General features: G+C 47.3%; 1 protein-coding gene across 6 annotated transcripts in view; it reads left to right on the top strand.

The window, feature by feature from the left end:
* Positions 1–21682, top strand: part of Larp4B (La-related protein 4B) — a 78385-nt gene that overhangs the window by 4730 nt on the left and 51973 nt on the right. The window contains exons 2-4 of one of the 6 annotated variants that reach the window (XM_089543816.1): positions 11309–11383; positions 16094–16183; positions 19535–19585. In XM_089543816.1, coding sequence (XP_089399942.1) covers positions 19562–19585 — 24 coding nt within the window. In that variant the 5' untranslated portion in view covers positions 11309–11383; positions 16094–16183; positions 19535–19561. Of the gene's footprint in view, positions 1–11308; positions 11384–16093; positions 16184–17936; positions 18344–19534; positions 19586–21682 lie in introns of those variants that run through there. The other 5 variants (XM_089543814.1, XM_089543817.1, XM_089543812.1 and 2 more) reach the window with 5 other exon arrangements.

Genomic DNA, 21682 nt, shown 5'->3' with positions numbered 1-21682 from the left:
TGCATCGGAAGCGAAGTTTCTTCAACATCCTCTGCATTGTCGCTGCGGACACGGTCGGTAGCGTGTCGTCCTCTTCGAAATGCGCAACCACCTTCGCGATAGTTGGAATTTCCCCTCTCTGGAAAAGGTGTGTACCACCCTTCGCAACACGCTCGGGTCAAAATCGTCCAGCTTCTTCGTCCGGTCGCGGCCTCTTCCGCCAGCACGCTTCTTCGGTGACAACACTCGGCCCGCCTTCAACGTCTTTGTTGTCCACTTGTAAAGCATTCGCTCGCTCACCTGCGTGAGTTTTGCCGTCCTCTTGATGAGCGCATTTGTACTCAAACTGCCCACGCACTCGACGCAAAGCGCTTCAAGAACATTTAAAGCCACCTGTTCCTGCTTGGGGAAACAGCGCACTGTCGGTGTAGAGCACACAGGAGACACAACAGACTCGACCGACGCCATGTTGGAAAGTGGCGATGCAGCAGGCCTCCGCAGAGCTGTGTCCGTATGGGCTTTGTCTGGTAATATCACCAGTGATTGAAACACTCTCTGCCATTTAAAATACCTGTCCAAACCATGTTTTATCATCATTTATTTTTTATTTTTACCCTTAAAGGCCTCTGTTGAGGCATTAAGTTGCTATGCTTATTGTTTTGATTAATAGTCATACACTCCTGAAATATTCGAGGGTCTATTTTTTGTGTTTCTGCAGCCCTGATTGGACGAGAGAGCTCTACCTTTCGTAGTGCTGCAAACATCTTGTGAGACGAAGTATAGTTACAAGGACAATGACGACTTGAACTCGATATATGGTTGACAGCAATCAAATATTGAATACAAGTGACAGCAGGAGTGAGAATGAAGAGGACATTATTAAATCCAGTCCAAGTTAGTCCTTGGCAGCGATGGAAAGGAAAATGGAGGGTGTGAGAAGAGTTTACTATGAAAATTGTCACCTTTTTACTTTGGCATGCTGCATATTGATGAGGGCGAAATGTTCAGGTGGTTTGTGATGTCAGTGCATGCTTAAGAACCCCTGGTAGTCTAAATTATTTTGGAGCACTCTACTGCAGTGTCTCTGATAGCTAACTTGTGGCTTCGGAATGTTAAACTCCGAATATCATATCATACCTAACTGAAGAAGTTCTGGAACCTTTCCCAAAGGGATCTGGATTGGGGTGGATCAATTTTGAAATTAAATTAAATTTTCTAAATTTGAAGGTCTTTAACGGCGTTCTCTAGTATGAGTGCATTAGCTTGCAAATCGCGGCATTGTTTTATTTTTGTCTTATTTTTTCATTCATTCATTCGAAGCAGCAGTCTGAAACGGCTAGGCAGCCATTGCAAATCAGTGCCTGATATAAAGGTCCACTGAAGAGGAATCTGAACTCGTCTTTTTACCGCGGGAACTTGATCTACACGTTCCGAGCATTCTGAGAAACTTAGTTATTGACCTGTGTGGCCAGTTTACCTAATTTAAATCGGGTTAAACGTCCCGGTGCCCGCCTTTTTTCGAACTTGCTGCAGATAGTAGGAGGAGTCAACCAACCTTTCAGCCAGTCCCGTGGCGGCTTGCCGCTCTGCCATCGGCGGAGTGATACGTAGTGATCGGTGAAAACAAAGAGTCCACGTGTGTTTTTATTTCCGTGGGCCCAATTTGTGGCTGTGTAGCCCCTGACTGGATCTGTGTATTCACGGAACCTAAAAAAACAAAATGAAAGTGAAAGCGAAGCCGCCACGCAAATCCCTGAAAGGCACTCCATGCGTTGGTTGACTCCTCCTACAGTGTGTGGCGAGTTCAAATAAAGGCGGGAGCCGGTACGTTTTATCCCATTTAAACTAGGGAAATCGGCCGCACAGGACAATAATTCGAAGTTTCTAAAAATGCTCGGAACGTGTAGATCGAGCTCCCGTGGTGAAAAGATGAGTTCAGATTCCTCTTCAGTGCATCTTTAACTTGATGGGCAGAATGCTCTTGAGCGTGTGTAATCTAATGGCTGATTGAGCTCATAAGTTGGGGTTGGACTGTTCCATTTAAACTAATTTTCAAAATTCGGTTTTAACTGATTAAAGTTGTGGCTTCCTGACAAGTATGCCACAACTAGCTGGCTACTGCGTACAAGTCTTTCGGCCGCCCTGGCTGAGTGACATGGGCCGAGGCTTACTGGTGGATGCGACCAAAGATGGTTTTATTCAGAGGACACAGGTATTTTGTGTGTGTGGGGTAGTTAGTAGTTGTAGTTAACAAGATTTTTTCGCATAAGTTCGAAATATCAACTGTTTGCCTTCAGCTCGTTTTCCATTTTTGTCCTTTCATGGGCACTTCACACTGTGTTCATTTTTAATCATTTCTAAACTTGCTGTCACTTCCAGGTGACATATTCTGCGGTTACATGTATTTATAAGCATTGGGTAGAGTGTGAGGGTAACAATGCCATGAGCACTTCTCAAATAGCAGTTATCTACGGCGGCAGCTATGTGATGACACAGCAATAGATTTTACTGGATTTCAGAGTAGCGCAGTCCACACCTTCACATATTTTGAAGAGAGAGAAGTTCAGAGGAGGTTTAGTTTCTCAATCTTTGCAGGAGACACGCCAGAGCGACCAACCAAGTAGTTGAGAAAGACATCCTTTGCGTGAGCCTAAAAAAACTCTATAGGCTGACTGTTATCGAAATTTCAGAAGATTTTACCCTGTTATCAGGCCCTGCAGTAACTCCATGGATTATGAGACGTCATGTGCAATGTGCTGAACTAAACGACAGGAGCCCAGCTCAAAGCTCGCACATTTGTGAAAAGAATTGGGTTACCATAATGATGTAGGTAAAGGAACACCCATTGTGGATGGGCCGTGAATGTGAAAGAGTGATTTAATTAGATGAATCGTAGTTCTTGTCATGCGGGAATGGTGCGATTCCATTGGATATGTTGCCTCAAATGCAATTTATATTTGTTGTCAGCTTACTACGTTAAACCACCGAGGCATGAACATAATGGCACAGGGCTCATTCTCCGCTAGTGGAGTTTGTCTCCTTGAGTGTATTCAAAGTACCATGAGCAGAGAGGTTTGTCAGGGCGTTCTTGAAGAAGTTATCTTTTCATAGGCGTGCAAAAATCTGAGATTTCATTATGTACAAAATTATTATGACCTGAAGCACTTTTTTACGCTTGTGAGAGATTCGATGAAGAAGACGACGACGGACCTTATGTTATCATAAAGCCATCCTGCCAAGATCATTTCAGTTGATTATATTTGGGTAAGCTTCGTGCGTTCTTAGAGCGAGAAAAAAGCCTAGCATAGATTCGAGAAGCTGCTGCAAGAGTGGGGACCCTGGGCCAGACATTCACTGGCAGCTTCCTGGACTCCATGTTTCAGTGGGATAATGCAGTGATCGCCAGAAGAGGCTTGCCTGTGAAGTATTGATGCATTAGGTTATTGTGAAATTGAATTCTTGAAATTGTTGCCTCATTTTGTAATAAAAAACCTCAATCGCCTATAATTTCACGTAGCGCAGAAAGTAGTTGTTCAATAAATTTGCTGTGAGAACAAATTTTCACTTAATATGATAAACATTCGTTGCTGTTTTGTAAAAAGTCTGCTATTGTCATCCCACGAATTTTAGTGCGCTAAAAAAAGAATTAAAAAAACTGAAATATCTTATCTTTTTGTTCACTGCTGTGTATATAATCTCACGTTATGTTAATGAAAGGTCAGGTGACACAAAACAGCCAATAACCATATACACTTACACATAGGCAAGTGAGAAGACAGTGTAATGAAACACAAACTGAAGCTAAAACTGACGATACAACAGTTATTGTCAGTCAAAGTAGAAAAGTAACAGTATGCAGAAGGCAGGGGTGTGGTGAAAGGACTCTACCGTTGCATTGACCATTTAACCACTAAATTAATTCCGAAAAACTTTCCAACTCACCGGTGATTATGGGCTAAAATGATTGTTGTCAGGCTTAAAACACACTAAAGGTGCAAAATACGTGATGATGTTGATGTGTATGCCCGTAGCAGCTGGTGGGTGCAAGTTTTGAACCTTAGTCATTATGTAGAAAAAACAAGGAATTTTCTTGTTTTTTCTACATAACAACTAGGGTTCCTTTTCTGAAAAGGGAACGCATGAAAAGAAAAGACAAGGAAGGAATAAGTGCACTGCACTCATGCGAGTCACTTAGCTTACCATGAGCCCGCGTCACCGCATCCCGCACTACCTTCAATGTCACCTGTAATGTCTATGGAGCAGCATTGTCTGGTCAACCACCACCACCACTGGCGCAGTCTCTCTACCACCGCCTTACTTGGTGCGTCATGGGTGGAGGGTGCAAAATCTAGCACCTGAGGGGTGGTAGTGCCCTGTAGGTATCGTTTGGGGTGGGTGGGGGGTGTGGTATTTTGATGTAGTGGACCACATTGTGTTCTGCACTTTCCTGTGCCTCTGCACTTGCTCGGCAGGGCCTGTCTTGTATTACTGGGCTTGTGTCGAAGCGTTGCCGATGGAGAAAAGCCCATAGTGGTCCTGGGCGTGCCTCAAAGAAGATTATCATAATTGTCTCTGGCACTGGTGTGTGCTTATGAGTGTGGCATAGCTCAATCGTAGCTTTTTTCCAGCTTGGAAGAGCGCCATTGGAAGGTTTCAGCCTCTTGAATGCAATGCTGCGCTCATGGCCCCACTTTTGAGCGTTCCTGACTTGTAGTGGCTTTGTGAGGAACCCAAACTTGCTGCTCAGCATGCGCACTCGTGAGGTCCACGCGCTCACGGTATCCTTGACGCCGATGTACCAAAATATAAGGCACGGCCAGCTTTCTGTTCATTTCGGACCTCGAAAAATCACCAGTCCAAGTTGCCCTGGATGGCCTCAACAGCCATGTGGCCGAGGCAGCCCATTGCCACGCATCCCCCTTTGCACTGCCCTCGTTCCAGCCATGCTCAGGTACAGGCCAAGATACACACCACCCTCTAGTGTCGAAAATTTCTATCAATGCAGTTACCGACTGTAACTTGTCCTTGCAGTTAAAGCAGTGTAACATCGGGCTGAATGAGTGTGACTTGGGATTGGGGATTGGTACACTGTTCCATGATGAGTACAGCTCAGGGTTCGTGGCTAAAACGTTAAGCAAAACAGTAGTGCTTTTGAAGCATTACTGCTACCTTATGCACCTCTCGGAATGGCACGCTCCATCTTCTTGTGAAATGTTGTCTGCTAACTCTGTGCTGTTTGTTCACTGTCATTCGCTTGAGGCATTTACTTTGTTAAGTAGGTTTCTTCAGTGCGCCGCTGCAGTGGCTGAGTGGTTATGGCGCTCGGCTGCTGACCCGAAAGATGCAAGGTCGGCCGCGGCGGTCAAATTTTGATGGAGGCGAAATTCTAGAGGCCCGTATACTATGCAATGTCAGTGCACGTTAAACAACCTCAGGTAGTCGAATTTTCCTGAGCCCTTCACTACGGCATCTCTCATAGCCTGAGTCTATTTAGGATGTGTCATGTTCGCGTCTTGGCAGCGGTTCAGTGGCATTTCCTTTGCTGCCACCAACGTGTAGCCCACGTGGTGCCTCACCCTTTCGATCATCCCCACGCGGCAGCCCAACGATGTCATGACAACTCATCTTTTAAACTAAACTTGTACTTGCCTTTTTGTCTGACAGTTCCATCACTTCTGTTAACTTTCATAATGGCAAAAGCATTTCGTTCTAAATACGACCATTTTTGCAATAATAACTTGTAAATTGGCTGCTTGTCTAAAAAAGGGCAAAGTAAACTGCAGGTGATTTTTGACCTTGCAGGAATGCCGTATTATACTCCAGGAAAAAAAAACAGCAATTATTCAAAGAAAATAACATCCCCCCCCCTCCCCCCAAATAAATTGAGAACTGTGCTTTTAAGTAAATATTAAAAACGTTAATTTTCAACAACTAAAAAACAAAAACTCCAACCCTTGTTCATAAATTACAAAATTTGTGCACAAAGCTTCTCTAAAGCACCTGGCATTAACAAAATAACCTATTCATGCATACTGTGCTAATAGACCATTCTCATGCTTATGGATGTCATTCATGGCCAAAAAAAGGTGGCTTCACAGTTGAAAGCAAAGGATGCTTGCTTACATGTCATATTGCACTCAGTGACCTCTCTTGTCAGTCTCTGAGTCACCTTCACCCAACTCCATGCTTGAGATTCCAGAGCTTGAGCTGCTACCCTACGTAGCAAGAAAAATGGTGAATGATTTAGCACGGTTAGGCTAAGTGCGAATTAGGTGCTCCAGCAGTTTGGTTTCGGTTCGAGGCACGGTTTTCAAGGTCATGCAGGCTTCAGACAAAAATTGTCTAAATCAGTGAGTAGAGAGAGACCTTGGAGCTAGCGGACTACAAATCTGTCGGGCAGAATGATGCAGCGTCTGCGACATTTAGGATGCCAGGATGTAATGTCGGCAAGTAATTATAGCGGAAGCAGACGGAAAAAAAACGAAATGTTGGGTTCCTAGTGGAATAGTGATTTTGACAGAATGAACCTCATTGCCATGTGGAATGATCTGGGGTCAGTGGCTAATTTCAGACAGTCATTAGAATAACATTGCCCCAAATGGAGCATGAAAACCTGATCTGGATATGCCATCGAAATTCACTCTGAGTTTAATTTAAACTCCGTCAATAGAATAGAGGGGGGAAGTTGCCCCTAGCTGCACAGTGGTATAACCACTGCTATTAATTAGTCATAGTTAAATGTGCAGCATTCACTATGCTCAAGTTTCTTAGGAATTTGTGCACATCTTTGTTGTCATCGCAGCTGCTCTCATACCGAAGCAGTGCAGTGCTACTGGCTCCGAGGTTTGCATGTAGCTGGTGGTAGCTTCATTATTTTTTAAGGCGGAAGCCTTTAATGCCTCCTCGTTGTATACAGGAGCTGTCGACAGAAATGTCACGCTTTTCAATTGGTCGAAACGGTCGTGACGTCACAGTGCGCGAATTTCAAACGGGGCCAATTGTACTTTGGCTACTAACCATGCAACCAATTAAAGGGATCGTATAGTGATGCGCCAAGTAATTTTGACTGAGTTTAGTTAATTGCTTACTTAACCAATTAGTCTAATTAACCTTTCTAGTCAGACCAGATAAATAAATAAAACCGAGTAGGAAATTGGCCGAGCTTGAGAATCGAACCCCGGTCTCCGGAGTGCGAGTCGAGCACGCTACCACTCCGCCATGCCAGCTGGATGGTTTGGAATGAACAAAGGTGCGTCTAGTGAACACGGTGTCTTCGTTCACTCCCATCTTCCTCCCTTCCCGTTACGGCGAGGTTTAGGTGTCCACCAAGATATGAGAGACAGTTACTGCGCAACTTCCTTTTCTCAAATACAATTTTCATTTTCTTCATTACGGCCCCTCTTTCTTCTTTCACTCACACTTCCTCCCTTCCTGTACGGTGCTGCTCAGGTGTCCACCGAGATGACAGAGAATTACAGCCCCATTTCCTTTCCTCAAGAAGCGTTGCGTTCAAAGGGCAACGCATCGTGCCGAACGGGTGGTGGCGTTCCTTGGACTCCGTGGCAGCGCTACAACACGCTGTCGCGTTCCACTCCTAAAGGCGAAGCTTAAGCGTCATTAATTGGCAGTTAATTAATGCACCAACAAAATGTGCAGTGAACAATCGCGTAGTAGAATGCAGCTCTCAGGCTTTCGCCTTTCACCACTTTAGCCGCTAAAGTTCCTCGTAATTTTTTTATTTGTTTCATTGCACTTAGTGTATGCTGCTACGATGCATGCTTTGCTTATCGTTGCATGAATTTAGCCTTGCATACATAGTTCTGGCAAAACAAAACATTTACCCTTTCAGTTATGTGTTAATAACCGAATTGTCTACAAAACCTCCTTGTGCTTGCATTTGTGAAATAGTCCGGTGAATTGAAACCTTCCCTTTTTATTCACTGCCCTTAAGCCAATGAGTTGTCTTTGTGTTTAGTATTAATTGCCACCCTGTGATTTTTAATAATTAAAGGCCATGACACCTGAAATGTAAGTGACGAGGTTAGACATGTGGAATGATCAATGCTGTGGTGTCCTAGATTGACAAACATGCTTACTTTTTCTTTTAGTTTTTACGTGCTGTACGCAGTGGGCTCTCTGGGAAAGAGCACATAGCTAAGGCAGTCTTGTCATACTGACTTATGGATTTTTCTTTTGACTGCATAAACTTGCTTAGGTGCAGAGCATAGTGAAATTCAGACACCATCCTAATTTGCTCAGACTAAATTTGCCTACTGCGCTGGCACGACACTTGCACTTCAAGTTGAGCAAAATGGAACCTCTTAAAAGTGCATTAAAGAGAATTTTGAGTTCCTTTTTTGTGGGAGCTTGAGCTACACGCTCCGAGCATTCTTAAAAACTTTTAATCGATATCCTGTATGGCTGATTTCCCCATTAAATCGGATTAAATGTCTTGGCTCCTGCCCCCCTCCCTCCCAATTTTTTTTAACTCGCTAAGGAGAGTAGGAGGAGTCAGCCACCATGGTTGCCGTGGTAAAAAGAAACATGCAAGGAGTGTCTGTTCAGCCAATCGTGTGGCGGCTTGCTGCTCTGCCATTGGCGGTGTAATGTGTGGACTGCTGGTTGGACTACATTCAGCCGAAGTGGTTGGTTGGGCGCATCACCCCTGTGGCAGTAACATAACAGTCCACTTGTTTCGTGTTTGTTATTTCGGTGATATATTCTATGAACCACAAATAAGTAACGGTTTTATCAAACTAGTACTTTCATCTAGTCCAAAGTGAGTAATAAAAGCTACTTTTGAGTGTCTTCACGGATGATAGTAGGATGATAGTATTTTCATTGGCCACTGCAGAGTGCTGAGGTTGAGTCCCGCAATAATAGGTAGTCCATGTGGATTTTTATTTCTGTGGGTTTAATTTGCGTCTGTGTTGACTTTGACCATAACTGTTTTCATTTGCCCCCCCCCCCCCCCAAATGAAAGTGAAAACTATAGTTTTCTAGATCACTCTCTAGTGCACCTTTAAGGGGGGGCGGGGGGGGTTGTAGTCGCTGGATGGCTGCGTTCACTTATACATCCATCATTGTTTGATTGTGGATGTCATTGTGAACATTCGAGGAGAGCTCTACATGAGCCCTGTAATTTAATATTGATTTTCAAATATTCCAGTGCTGGGGCCAACTGCAACAAATTTTTACTTTGGCTAGAATGTTTCTTCTTGTGCCGGGTGTGTCATCAAACTAATTATGACAGAGTTCCATGTTTGTTAGGCAGTTAGTACTGTTGTTACAAACATTTGAAAAGCTCTGTACCTGACAACGCATGCATCTGGCAGGTAGCTGAGAGCCCCATTTAAGCCAGTTACATTGAAGCGAACGGATCACGGACAACGTGAAGGCTGGAGGCCAAAATGTGGCTTTGCTGTCCTAAGTTTTGTACTGCGGTAGAGTTCTTCGAAATTTCAGGCTTTGATTGCACGAATGCACGTGCATTTCCAAAGTACGGCAAGCAAAGTGGAGCATATGGTGGCCTGATTTCATACCGATGGCGTTTTTGTTGGTTCCTTGCCTAGATTGGCCAGATGAATCAAAAGTCTGCATCGTCTTTTGTAATTCTCTCTGAAGAACAGCTTTCACAAAAACTCCACCTCTTGTTGCGGTAACATTGACAAACCCGCGTGACAAAGGTCTCTGTTGTTAGGCGTTCGTTCATAGTACTATAAATCCATGCGATCAGTGTTATGAGTTGCTCACAGTATATTTGAAGTGGGTGCTCGCTTGGTGCGGCTTCTGAGGACAGCAGCTAGCTGCTGAAATGTGAGAACTACGATTGCCAAGTGGATCAGTGTGTTTCTGTCTGTACGTCGTTTCTGGCACTTGATAAAAGCCATCTTTTTTCCAAGTTTCAGTTTGAAAACTGATTTTTGCTAGCGATTCCTGACCCATTCGTTTCTATCACGGTTGCCATTTCTTGTTATTAGGACTCTTGTCTTGTTATACTATAAAAAATATTGTGGCACAGTCAGACGTCTGATGCGACAATTCTGTGAAAACAGTTTGATTTACCCTCAGCGATAACTTTGGTGCTTCTGCTCTAAGTTGGGGCTTCACAAACGTGACAAGAATTTTTCTGGAGGGTGAAGGTGTGCAGGGGTGAGTTGAGAGGCTGGTCAAGGGTGAGCAGCCTCCTACCTTTTGGAGGGCAGACGGTTTTCTCATTGTGCCTTCGATTTCGCCGTCGCCTCTTTGTTCCTCTGCTTCGTGGGCTTTCTAGTGAGGGTGTGTAACGGCTGTTTCTGAGGCTTTGGCCACCCAGACCGGCGCTTTTGCAGTGTAACAGCAGCACTGCTTCTGCAGCTAGTCTTTTTTACGGGGTGAAAAAGTTTGTCGCAGTTAGCCATTAAAGCAATACCACAAGTGTTTTCAGCTCCCCTTGCCTATATGATATCGGCTGGTTGACTATAATGTCACATGAGGCCATACTGTTTGGTTTTTCCAAGCGACATTTCTAATAATAGTTATTTTTCAAACACAGTCAAGTGTTAAAGTTATTTTAATAATCTTAATGTATTGTATTACCCTGAAAAATGTTTATTCCTCTAAATTGAAAATGTATACTGACACTGGAAACAGGGACATTTCATCAAGTGCATGCAACACATCAGCTGGAAAGTGAAAGCAGGTTGCTTGCAAAATAGTGTTGGACCTTTCTCTTAGTCTGTGTGTGTCATTCCATATCAGTTTCCTAACCTGAAGCAAGTTGCCTTTGTCACATTCAGAATTTTTGAATCTCAGTTCATCTTATGTACCCGAGTCGACCAGCTGCCAAATGTTTGATGCCATTTGGCTGGAGATGCCTTTGTGCGAACACAAAAGAATAATGAAATCACCCTTCCTGTACTGTTGGCTGCAAAGCCTACCTATCCACCTAACCAAGGTCTATCACATCTTTCTTGGTCAGCATGGAAGTGTTCATTGCTGTTCAGCTGAAAGCGCACCCGTGTGCTAATGAAGCACTGCATAGCTGTGCTTCAAGTTATGGCTTTGTGGTGTGAGGTGCGAACGCCAGTCCCATCAGAATGGACTGTGCCTTCGTTTGCAAGGCATAGACAGAGCAATGGTCAGCGGGAGCCCTTTGCCTGAAAAAAAATTTCCTGATAGCACCTTTAGTACAGTTGGTGAAACGAGTAAACTGGTTTGCACTTTTTGTGGTTTGAATGATCTCACATTTGACATAAGTTTGTGACTGCAAACATTTAAATTTGTTAAAAAGGACGGTCTCCACTTTTGGTGAAGTTAATTTTGTACATCACATTCTCTTCTCTTCCAGTTATAACATCTGACCTGTCCCATGACCTCTGACCTCGGAGACGGGCAGGAAATTTGTTCCGACCTTCAACAGACAGTGAGTCGCCATTTCACTAATTTCCTTAACTATGAAATTCCCAGGCTGATTCTTTGTTGGATTTGCAGGAAGTCTGATACATAAGAGTGACATTGTTGACATGTCTGGTCATGACTAATTTTCAAGAAAGACAAAGTGAACCACTGCAGAATTGTGTTTTTACAGGTCCTTCATAGTAGGTCTGCTAAATACACATCCAATGAATTATTTTACACACTTTTTCTTTTTCATAATTCTATTGAGACAGAATAGTTCAAATGTTTTAGCCATGGTTTAGTGAGGGAATAGTTACTCCCTCTTATCAAGACAAAATGTGGCATCATTAGGGTTGAAAGTAATGGAGCCCAGGATTGAGCATGCTCTGATTTTTCTCAACATCTCTATTGATTTAGTAGGGCCATATTACATCGGCTTGATTTCTATCGGCAGCTAATGCTAGTGCTTTATTGATACACTAGGCTTAAAAGGCCATCCCATCCTTTTCAAAAAATGTTGTGTGCTTTTTGTGTTAATGCTCCTCCATTTATAACTAGTAGTGGGACTTCTCAGTTTTAACCGAAAAAGGTCAGCATTCATGGCATGGATGCCATAGCTAGCTTGCTGTTACCGTAAAAACACATATATAATGCGAGGTGTAATTTAGGGATATAACAATGGGGGGAAAAAATGTTTTCATCCGCGTATAGTAGGGTGAGGAATGCTCGCTGAACGCATTTATTTGCACTTCATTTTGCACTTGACCCAGTGATTTGGTGGACAGCTGCGAGGTGTACATGCCACATGCTTGTGTGTCCGGCGCCACCCCGCACCAAGCGTTGGAGAGAGGCACGCATCTCTTTGTGCCTGGTGCTGGCTCACTGCCCCTATCGAGCGGAAAAGAGCAGCTCAGATTTACTCCGGCTCTCGCAGCAGCATGCGGTCCTCCAGTTGTTATAAACCAGTGTGCCACTTGTGTGCATGCACAGGTCTGAGTACCGCTCTGGCCGTGCCCTCATTTCAAACCGTGCTCATGTGCAGACCGGCTCTGGTGCGTGTGTGTGCGCCCTGGAAATGTCTCAGCAGTAGGGGCGTTTGTGATCGATGTTGTAGGGTGTGTCGTCTTCCAAGACTCTCTTGTTAGAGATATCTTTCCATAGAAACTCTTCTTCAGGGCCGCTTGGCACATTCGATATCCCGCATTTCGGACTCCTCGGGAATGCTGACCGAAGGTTCGCAATCTAACTAGAGAGTATGGCTGGAGAGGCCTGTTTCATCTGTCTGGCGGCAGCAACTGCAGGCTCTTCGTACCTTGTCCAGTCCATGTAGCAGCGCTTGACACGATGCCGATGCTTACGGCAGCTACGATTACTTTCCATTTAGGCGCAGCTGAGTGCTTTCGTGGTACCTACATGGTCCGATTAGCGTAGACGTCGTGGCCGGTGTCAGCATTGTGAAATGGCGTTGAAACTAAAACCATTGAAACAGAACTGATGCCACCACTAGATAGCGCCTCCTCTCGCTGGAAACCTGATGGTAATAGTGCAAGATAACAGCGAGTCTTTGCTTGAATGGAACTGTGCATTTGGGCTGAAATTTGTTTGGATCCGCATGTAGTATGAGGCAGGAATTTGGTGCACTAAAACATAAAAAACCTCGTACTGTATGCAGGTTTTTGCAGTATGTAGGAATTACCGACTCAGAGGAGGAGTTTGACCTAGTACACCAGCCAGGGGTGTGGTGAGGTGGTGGTACCTTTGCATTAAGCAGCATATCCACAATGTCCTCTCGTCAAGCCTCATATGCACCTTCTATGCCAGTTACTTCATTCAGTAGGTTCCTCCATTGCATGTAAGCACACTGACGCGAGCCATGCATTAATGTTTCGAAAATGTGTCATGTTCTGGCTGCTGTGGCTGTTAAGCTGCAGTCAGCACGCTGACTATGCGATGCCCCATCGTCCCTTTGCTAAACCCACTGGAACATTTCAATGCTGTATGACATTGGGCCCTTAGGAAGTCAAATTCAATTTTTTTCTGACGTGAAGTGAGGGCAGCATCATGGCCTAACAGTCTACAAGTGTACCAAGGAGATCATTTTACAATTTGCAGCTCCGTTTGAAACTCACTTCAATGTTCCTTTGATAAACCAAGTGCCACACAATATATTACTGGGACAGTTGTTGGCAGCAGGCTTTAATACAGCATGTTTGGGCTGAGTGCCCTGTGGTGGCAGCAGGTACTGTTATACAGGTTTTCACGTACACATCCGTTGCATCTTGAGATCATTGTAGACTTGGCGTTGTCGGCACAAGGAGTGGGAAGATTGGTTCAAAAGCAACAATTATGAGATAGGGCCTGATGTGCACTGAAGAGGATTCTGAACATGTCTTTTTGCCGCGGGAACTCGATCTACACGTTCCTAGCATTCTTAGAAACAGTGACTTATTGCCCTGTGTGGCCGATTTCCCCAATTAAAACGAATTGACGTCCGGCTCCCGCCTTTTTTTTAAAATTCTGCCTCGTACGGTGGGCGGAGTCGACCAACGCGTGGAGTGCCTTTCACTCAGTCCCGTGGAGGCTTTGCTTTCGCTTTATTTTGTTTTTTAGGTTTCCATGAATAAATAGTTTCATTCGAAGATAATATAGCCGCAAAATAAGCCCGAAGAAATAAAAATACGCGCGGACTATTTGCTACTACGGACTACTATGTATTACTCCGCCGATGGCAGAGCGGCAAGCCGCCACGAGACTGTGTGAAAGGCGCTCCACGCGTTGGTTGCCTCCGCCCATCGTACGAGGCAGAATTAAAAAAAAAAAAGGCGAAAGCCAGACGTTAATTCGATTTAATTGGGGAAATCGGCCACACAGGGCAGTAAATCGCAGTTTCTAAGAAAGCTCGGAACGTGTAGATCGAGTTCACGCGGCAAAAAGACAAGTTCAGATTCCTCTTCAGTGCGCCTTTAAGCACATAATGCTTATATATTCCTCAGATCTGGAATAAACAACACTGCTTCTTGACACCTAAGACTGAAGGTTGAATGCTGCTTCAAAAACAAATGGCGAAATATTGCTCACTCATGCTGCATTTTTGTTACACATTTAATTTCATACGAAGTATAGAAAACATTGCCTTGTAACAAAGCCATGTAAAAAAAAAATTTCTTGTTCAGTTTCTGAAAAGCTCTAACGCTGTTCATATTATTTCGTGACATCACTTGAGGGTGGAATTACTTTCGCTATCAACCTGACTCGTTTCCTTTTGTGTTTTAGATTTGATAAATAAGGCCTAACAGGAATAATAAATATTTACTGACTCCTTTGTCGGGAGGCATGCCTTTGGATCAAACAGAGAAGTCAAAAATTTTGTTTCCGCGTAGTGGAGGTAGCCAATTATGCAAGCTGCTTTATGCACTTGTTTTGTGCTTTCTTTGTATGTGGGGTTACGGCGACAGCATTCAACGTAGTGTGACACACATCTGTAGTACATACATGAAGATGCTAGTTTTGTTTGCGGCAAAATGTTGTATGGTAAGTGTAGTGGAGCACTTCCAGCTATGGGACAAGAAATACGCAAAAGCCATTCTCCCTATTCCTGATGCATTGCAAAACAACTTCAGGTCATATCAACGCTGCTGCACTGAATTTCGAGCGATAGCTCTGGTGATATAGGACACAATGCTGGTTTCAGTGTTATATTACCTTGCCCTGCTGGGAGCTTTGGTTGTGGTTGTCTGAGTGTTGCATCGAACACACTATTTCAGCCTTAAAGAGGCTGCAGGTGCAATTAAGCAGCTGTTTGGGGCCTTCGCAAGTGGTGCGAGAAGTGCCCTAATTGTGTTACTATTTGCGACTGAAAAGATTATTGCTTTTACTCAGCCTTCCCTGTTTTGTTCTTCCTCCAAGCCCTTGAGCTTTTCTTGGGCTCTGCACTTCACTGGTGCTGTGGTTAACTATCAAAACAGCAGCTGCCCAATTTTCCTAAAACTGGTAACGAGCAGTGCAGTGGAGGTAGATATGTTCTGCAGGTTAGGTGAGACTGCTGGGCAGTGGTGTTAGTTTCGACAGCAATGGCTTGAATTTAGTAGGCTATGACCATGTGAGCAATGCACAGTGCCATGCTTAGCAGTGTTTCAGTCATGCTCAAGAGCCTCCAGGGAGCAATGACATCAGTTTAAAATTGTTTTAATACTTTCTTCTTTGACCAATTGCTTTCACGTGGTCTTTCTGTTCCGAAGTGCTTAGTCTTTCAAATATTTAAATTTATTTTCCAGTAGTTCCTGCATCTGCAAGTGAATGTATGAACCATGTTTTGAGCTATGTTGGAGTTACTTATTCTCTTGTTTTAGTCGAGTTGAGAGTTGGATCTTAGATGGTGGTGAAATTTCGGTTTAGTTTCTCTTCTGCTCTGGTACAAGCCTTGCTGCTGAGGTTAAAAGGCACATACAAATGCGCTTAGAAGGTGAAGTTCTGTTATGTGTAGTTGGGGCCTACTGATGTGCCGCATAATCGGGATGCTTGCTTGTGCATTCTTTCTGTTAGTTTAGCGTAATCTTTGAACACTAAGCATGCACTAGTCATTCTGCATTGAGGGATGTCCTGTTGAAAGGACTGAAGCAGTTCGATATCTTGTGGAATGCCGTGCTCTGCTCAGGCATGATAGTTTGGATGCAAAAATGTTTTGTAACAGCCTCAGGAAAGTGATTAGCATGTATTCCTTTTGTTGTTCCAACAGCACTATAAGCCTTGACAGCCATGGTGCACCTGTTGAGCCATATTGAAGATTGCTGTTTGTTTTCGCCTAGTGCAACACTACCAAAAACAGGTCGCTCAGCTTTTCAGTGATTGCATTTTTTTGCTAATCTATGTCTTTATAAGGTGTGGGGAGTGCTTAGTTTGACCTTTCCAATTAATTGTAAACATCCCTGTATGTGTGTGCAATGGGATACATTCAGGAGAGCCAAGTTATAAGAAAAATACAAGGAAGCTGATTATTTACCTAAATAGTAGTCATTAAGTCAAGTGTGACCGTATGAACCATAAATATAACCTTTTGTTATGATTAAGAAAGCTATAAAGTTGAAAGACAATTATATAACATCACACAGAGGCTGTGGGATATCGGTGCTCGTTAAAGAACCTCAGGTGATCGAAATTTCCAGGGAGTCCTTCACTACGGCGTCTCTCATAGCCTGAGTCGCTTTGGGACATTACCCCCCCCTCCCGAAAGAAAAGCATTGATTTTGTGACTTAACTTTTTGTTTTATGTTTGTGTGCTTTTACCGAGGACAGGAAATTCATGCGGTGGGAATTAATGCAAAATAGAAGAGATCATTAGGCATGCTTTTTCATGTGCATTTGGATTAAGTGTGCAATTATCTGGTAAAAATTTTTGGTTATGGTTAAAGCCTGTTGTACTAGTTTAGTTCAGTGTAGAGAACTGCACAAAAATGCACGGATATTATTACAGAAGGGATTTTATGATGACGCTGTAGTTAGCGTTTATTTAATTTCCTGCAATGTGTTACATCTCATTAGGCTTTCAATAGCCAGGCCATCATGAATACCCTGAACATGACAGTTTTTACATGTCACGTCACTTAGGAAGATTGCTAGAGATTGTTAGTAAGGTGTTTTGGTCCCTGCATTCAGGGATGATCATGTAAAAAACTTGCGTGTTGTGGCTTGTGCATGTGATGGCCCGTGCGTCTTTGTAGTCCTTCAGGTTTTGCTTTTCGCTCGTTTCCCTGTAGCAGTGAAATGGCAATTTGACTCATGACCTTTATCCACTGCCGCGCTAATGAGTCGTGCTTGGCACAGCTGTTAGACATCTGGTGTTGGCTTTGACTGTTCTTCGTGACTGGGTAAAAAAAAAAGATGCGCTGTGCTGTCCTACAACATGCTGCCAGTTTTGCTGGGTTCCCGAGAGCCAGGCTCCACAGGTGGTGGCGTCGGGACCGCCGGTGTTCCTCCGGCTCCGCGGTCCGTGCTGACGTCTCGATCGTCATCTTTCGCTCTGGATTGGCATCTTTCTCTCCTTCCGCATCGATTCTGTGGTTAGGAGGAAAGGGTGTTGTCACCTGTGACTCAGCTCCGCCGCCGGCTGCCTTATTGGCGCGCGGGGGAGTTTTCACGACTATAAATACTTGCGCGTGCCAGTGTGTTTCCGCTCTTCTCTGGCAGTATTTCCGGGGCATACCGATAATGACCTTGGAGGTCGCCGCCACCCCTCTGGCGGCGGGAAGCAAGGTGTGCGCCGGCGGCGTTCTCCCCCCCCCCCCCCCCCACCCCTCTCTTATGAACGTCGGGGGAGGGAGTACGAGCTGGTGCACCACGTGGGCTTCGCTCTCGGGGCACCCGGACGAACGCGGCAGCGCACGAAAAGGGGACGCGACGCCCCTCTTCCTCCGCCCTGGCAGAGCGTCGGCGGTTTCCGCATCGGCTGCGATGGTGTCGTGCCCACAGCTCGCTGCTGCAAAGTCAGTGCTCATCGAGACGGCCGACCGGCGGTGGGCACTGCACCCAATCGGATAAACTGCACTAGGGAAAATTCGGCAGCTGCCCGTAAAGAAAAAAAAATGATCTGCGTTTGTCGATGCAGCGGTGTGTGGCGCGAGCGTGGCGGCGTCTGGGAAGCCCTCTCGCGCGGCGGGCATGGCGCGTTTTGTCGGTCAGCCGTTTGTTGCGGAAGTGCGACGGAGGAGCCCGCTTCTCGTCGTCCCGCTGAGTGGGGAGCCAGCGCTGCCGCTGCGGAGAGAGGGAAGGGGAGGAGGCGTTGCCAGGGGCGACGTCAGCGCCGCGGTCCGTCCGTGCCGCAGCGGCGGCGGCGGCCGTGTCGGAGAGCCGTGGGGCTGGCCGGAGTCCGCACCGGGCCATGGTCGAGCCCTTCGTCGGAGGCGCCCTGCACCCCGCAGCCTGGGACTGGCCGTCGGGGGCCCCGCTCTGCTGTGCCGCCTTCAGCCCGCGCTGCTTCATCATCCAGAAGGTGCGCAGCGAGACCCGCTTTCGCGGCGCGGCCCCCGCGGCCGCCGGCCCGCGCTACCAGATGGTTCGCCCGCCGACGTGGATATGGCGTGGAAACGCGGTCGCCGCTGTCCGACCGCCTCGCGCCGACGGATGCCGCCGTCTGTGGCGCGGGGGGACCGCCGGGGGCTGCCACCCGCCACCCCCTCCTCCCCCCGCGCGTACAACTCGCCGCCGTATGTGTGCACCCCCCCCCCCCCCCCCCCCCCCCCCCCCCCCCGCTCCCACCCCCCGCGCCACTCCGCCGATCAACAGGTGTTGCCGCGGACCGCTGCTCGGTCGCGACGTGTGGTACTGTGCGCGTCGTCTTTTCCTCGGGCGAGTCGGTTTATTTCGGTGCCTGCACCACTGCACGCTCGGTCGACTGCACGCAGCCCGCCCGACCCGTGCGTCTGTGTGTGTGTGCGTCTTGGGCTGCAGTCCCTTCACCGCCGTGGTCGCCACCGGCCGCAGATGGTCGTCGTGCCTTCCGGACGGGGAGCGATGCTGCTGTCCTCGCCTCTCGGTTGTACTTGTGTGTCGTCCGTGCCCGTTTCGCTTTGGTATTTTTTTGCTTTTCGCCCCGAAGCGTGAACGTGGTCCTTCTGATTTGCTCTGGCGTCATCGTAAAGCGCGACCGTGTGTAAGAGAGCAGCGGCCAGCTTTCTCCTTCCTTCTCGCCCCCTGCCGTGATATTTTCTTCTCTTTCTCACGAAGCGGCGCGAAGACCGTAGACGTGGCGGCGAGCGTGTCGCCAAAGTAGTCGGCAGCGTTCTCGCGCACGTTTCCCGGGCGTCCATTCTGATCTTCCAGTCTGCGATGATGTGTCGAGGGGCGGGCAGCTTCTGTAAAAGCGTTTTGTTTGTACGTCGAGACCGCGTACGCTTCTCTCCTCCGCCGCTCACCCCGTCATTTCCTTTGGCACCTGTGGCGCCTGCCTCTTGATCTGTTTTGTTTCGTTTTCTGTTTTTGCGCGCTCGCGCCGCCTGTGTTGGCTCCCAGCTGAGCTGTCGCTCGAGGAGGTTTTAAAAAAAACACACACACACATCGCTGCTCGGCCCATGCTTTCTTCCTTTTTTTTCTCGCGGCTCGGCTAGCTAGCGCCAAAATTTGTTTCTTGTAATTTTCTGTGTTTGCCTTCTCCTTTACTTTTTCTTTCTCCGCCTTTTTCCAGAATTCCGGCAGTGCCGCATCGGAGCGCATGTATTTGGACAAGTACTTCGACGTAAGTTTGGAAGCAGTGGATAGAGACGACTTCGTTTTCGCCGCGGATTTCGATCGGTCGGCCTTCTGGCGCGCCCCCCCGGCTTTCTTGCTCTCGCTTGAGATAAGAAAATTCGGGCAGAATTATTCGCTCGCCCCTGAGCGTACGAGCGCGAGCGGACGGAGGATACGTTGCTGGCGTCAAACGCAAGTGTAGAAAACTGCGGTTAGTTTCGGTTTCAACCATTTCAGCGCACCTGGTAACTGGAAGAAAACGGATGCTGAATAGTTCATCATTCCAGCGCACGCACGCATAGCGATAGGCAGCAGCGTTGGCAGTATTGTCCGAGGCACCGGGACCCGAAAATGCTATGTATTTTCGCCGGCGATGGTTTTTTTTCTCTGCCGGATACCGTTGGCATGCTCAAGTTGGGTGTCCTCCGGCCGCTATGGGAGGAGTTGGCGCTGAACGTGTGTATTGGCTGGACAGTGGGTTACACTGAAGTTTCCTACCCCTGGCTAAGTAGTAGTGAGCCGCTCCCGAACCACTTCCTCTTCGTCGTGTTTCTCGCACTTGTGGTCACCGGCCATTTTTTCCCCCCTTATTTTCTGGCTGCTGCCAGTCGCCAACGTGCTTTCAGTTCGGCGCTGCCTTCAATAAGGAAGGCATTGTGTCAGTCGACTGTGATGGTGATAATGGTTGTACCCTTCGTAACTGGTAGCCACAACCTTTCGCTGCGTCGGAGCCCCCGAACTCTGCCCCCACCCCCCCTTCTTCCTGGGATGTTTTATTCGGGGAGGTTGGTTTCGGGGTGGTCTGTCGCCAGCAGCAGCGACCGAAGCTTCTATCATCCATGGACCCATCATCGTTCGAAGACCTGGTGAACAAGGAGGCCCGTGGGGCAGGTTGTCCAGTTGTCGACCAACTCAGCCTATCTCCTACTGCGCATTCGCGTGGCTTACTTGCCTATTACCCCTTCCATGTGGCGCGCGCCGACATACGACTCGGGTGTTACGCTAGTGGGAGGGTCTGGTTCGCCGAGCAGCGGAAGTGTCGTCGTCGCGCGACGCGCTGGGCGCTGACCTCGTGGTGAAACAGCGGCCCGCGCTCCGCGTACTGTTGAGCACGCTTGAAAAAGCGGCTGTCCTGCCTCGTGTCTCCCTCGCGATGCCCACGTTGTTCGCGGGAAGCCTTCGGTGCCGGCTAACCGGCAAGGCGTTCGCGTAGTCGCCTTGCTTATCTTTTGGTGCTCGTCGCGTTGCTGGAGTTGACTCTGGATGCGATATGGCCCCGTCGGACGAGGGCGGTTTGGTAGCTCTTCATTGTCCGTTCAGCTGGCCATGCTATCGTATTGCGCCCGGGGCACCGGCTGTTTGTCCCGCGTGAAGGCGAAGATCGTCTAACCCCAGAGGGTCCCCAGACCATTCTAGCCATTTCTTTTCTGGCCTGCAGCTCTGCGGTATAATGACCTTCTTCTTGTGCGCTAGTGGTGCCCGAAAGGAGGCCTCGAAGACAATGAAAAGACCGCATTGACGAAAAACGATTAGCGTCCCTTTCATTCCGAGGGCAGAGAAGTCCAAAAAGTTCCAGCCGATGGTGTTCCTGGGGCTTTTTGCAGCGTGCCAGCTGTGCGGCAGCGTACAAAGCGCGGACGATCGTGTCACCGCGCTAGAGTGGCGTTGCCCTGAGTCAACCTGTGGGCAGGTTCTGCTCGGCATTCGTCGGGGGACGCGTGAAGAGCGCTCCGTCGCCGCCCGCGTTTTCTTTTTGGCAGCCGTCGTCTCACTGTTCCTCGCGCTGCCGCTTCAAGCGCGCCTTTTTCTTGGAAGGGAGGGAGCAGCGGCGACGAACGTGTCTCGGCCGAGTAGTGGGCCGGCCTCATTTTTTTTTTTTTTTCACCCTGCTTGCGATTGCGGCGCGCGCAGTTAAGCGAGCAGTCTTAATTGTCAGATTCCACTTGTTGCCTCCGGTGCCGAAGCGGGGACAGGAATAGTCGTTTTCCCTCTTTTTTTTCTTCTTTTTTTTTGGAGGGGAGAACGGGCACAGGAATGAATGCGCGTGCCGTAACCGTTGCTTTCGATTGCTCGATGATGACAATCGCAATCGTCCGTCTCAGTC

Source organism: Amblyomma mixtum, chromosome 5 (assembly GCF_055824585.1).
Source record: "Amblyomma mixtum isolate Tamu chromosome 5, ASM5582458v1, whole genome shotgun sequence".
NCBI classification, from domain to species: Eukaryota; Metazoa; Arthropoda; class Arachnida; order Ixodida; family Ixodidae; genus Amblyomma; species Amblyomma mixtum.
The sequence above is the reverse complement of the archived record's forward strand: the minus strand, read 5'-3'. Positions and strand labels throughout refer to the sequence as shown.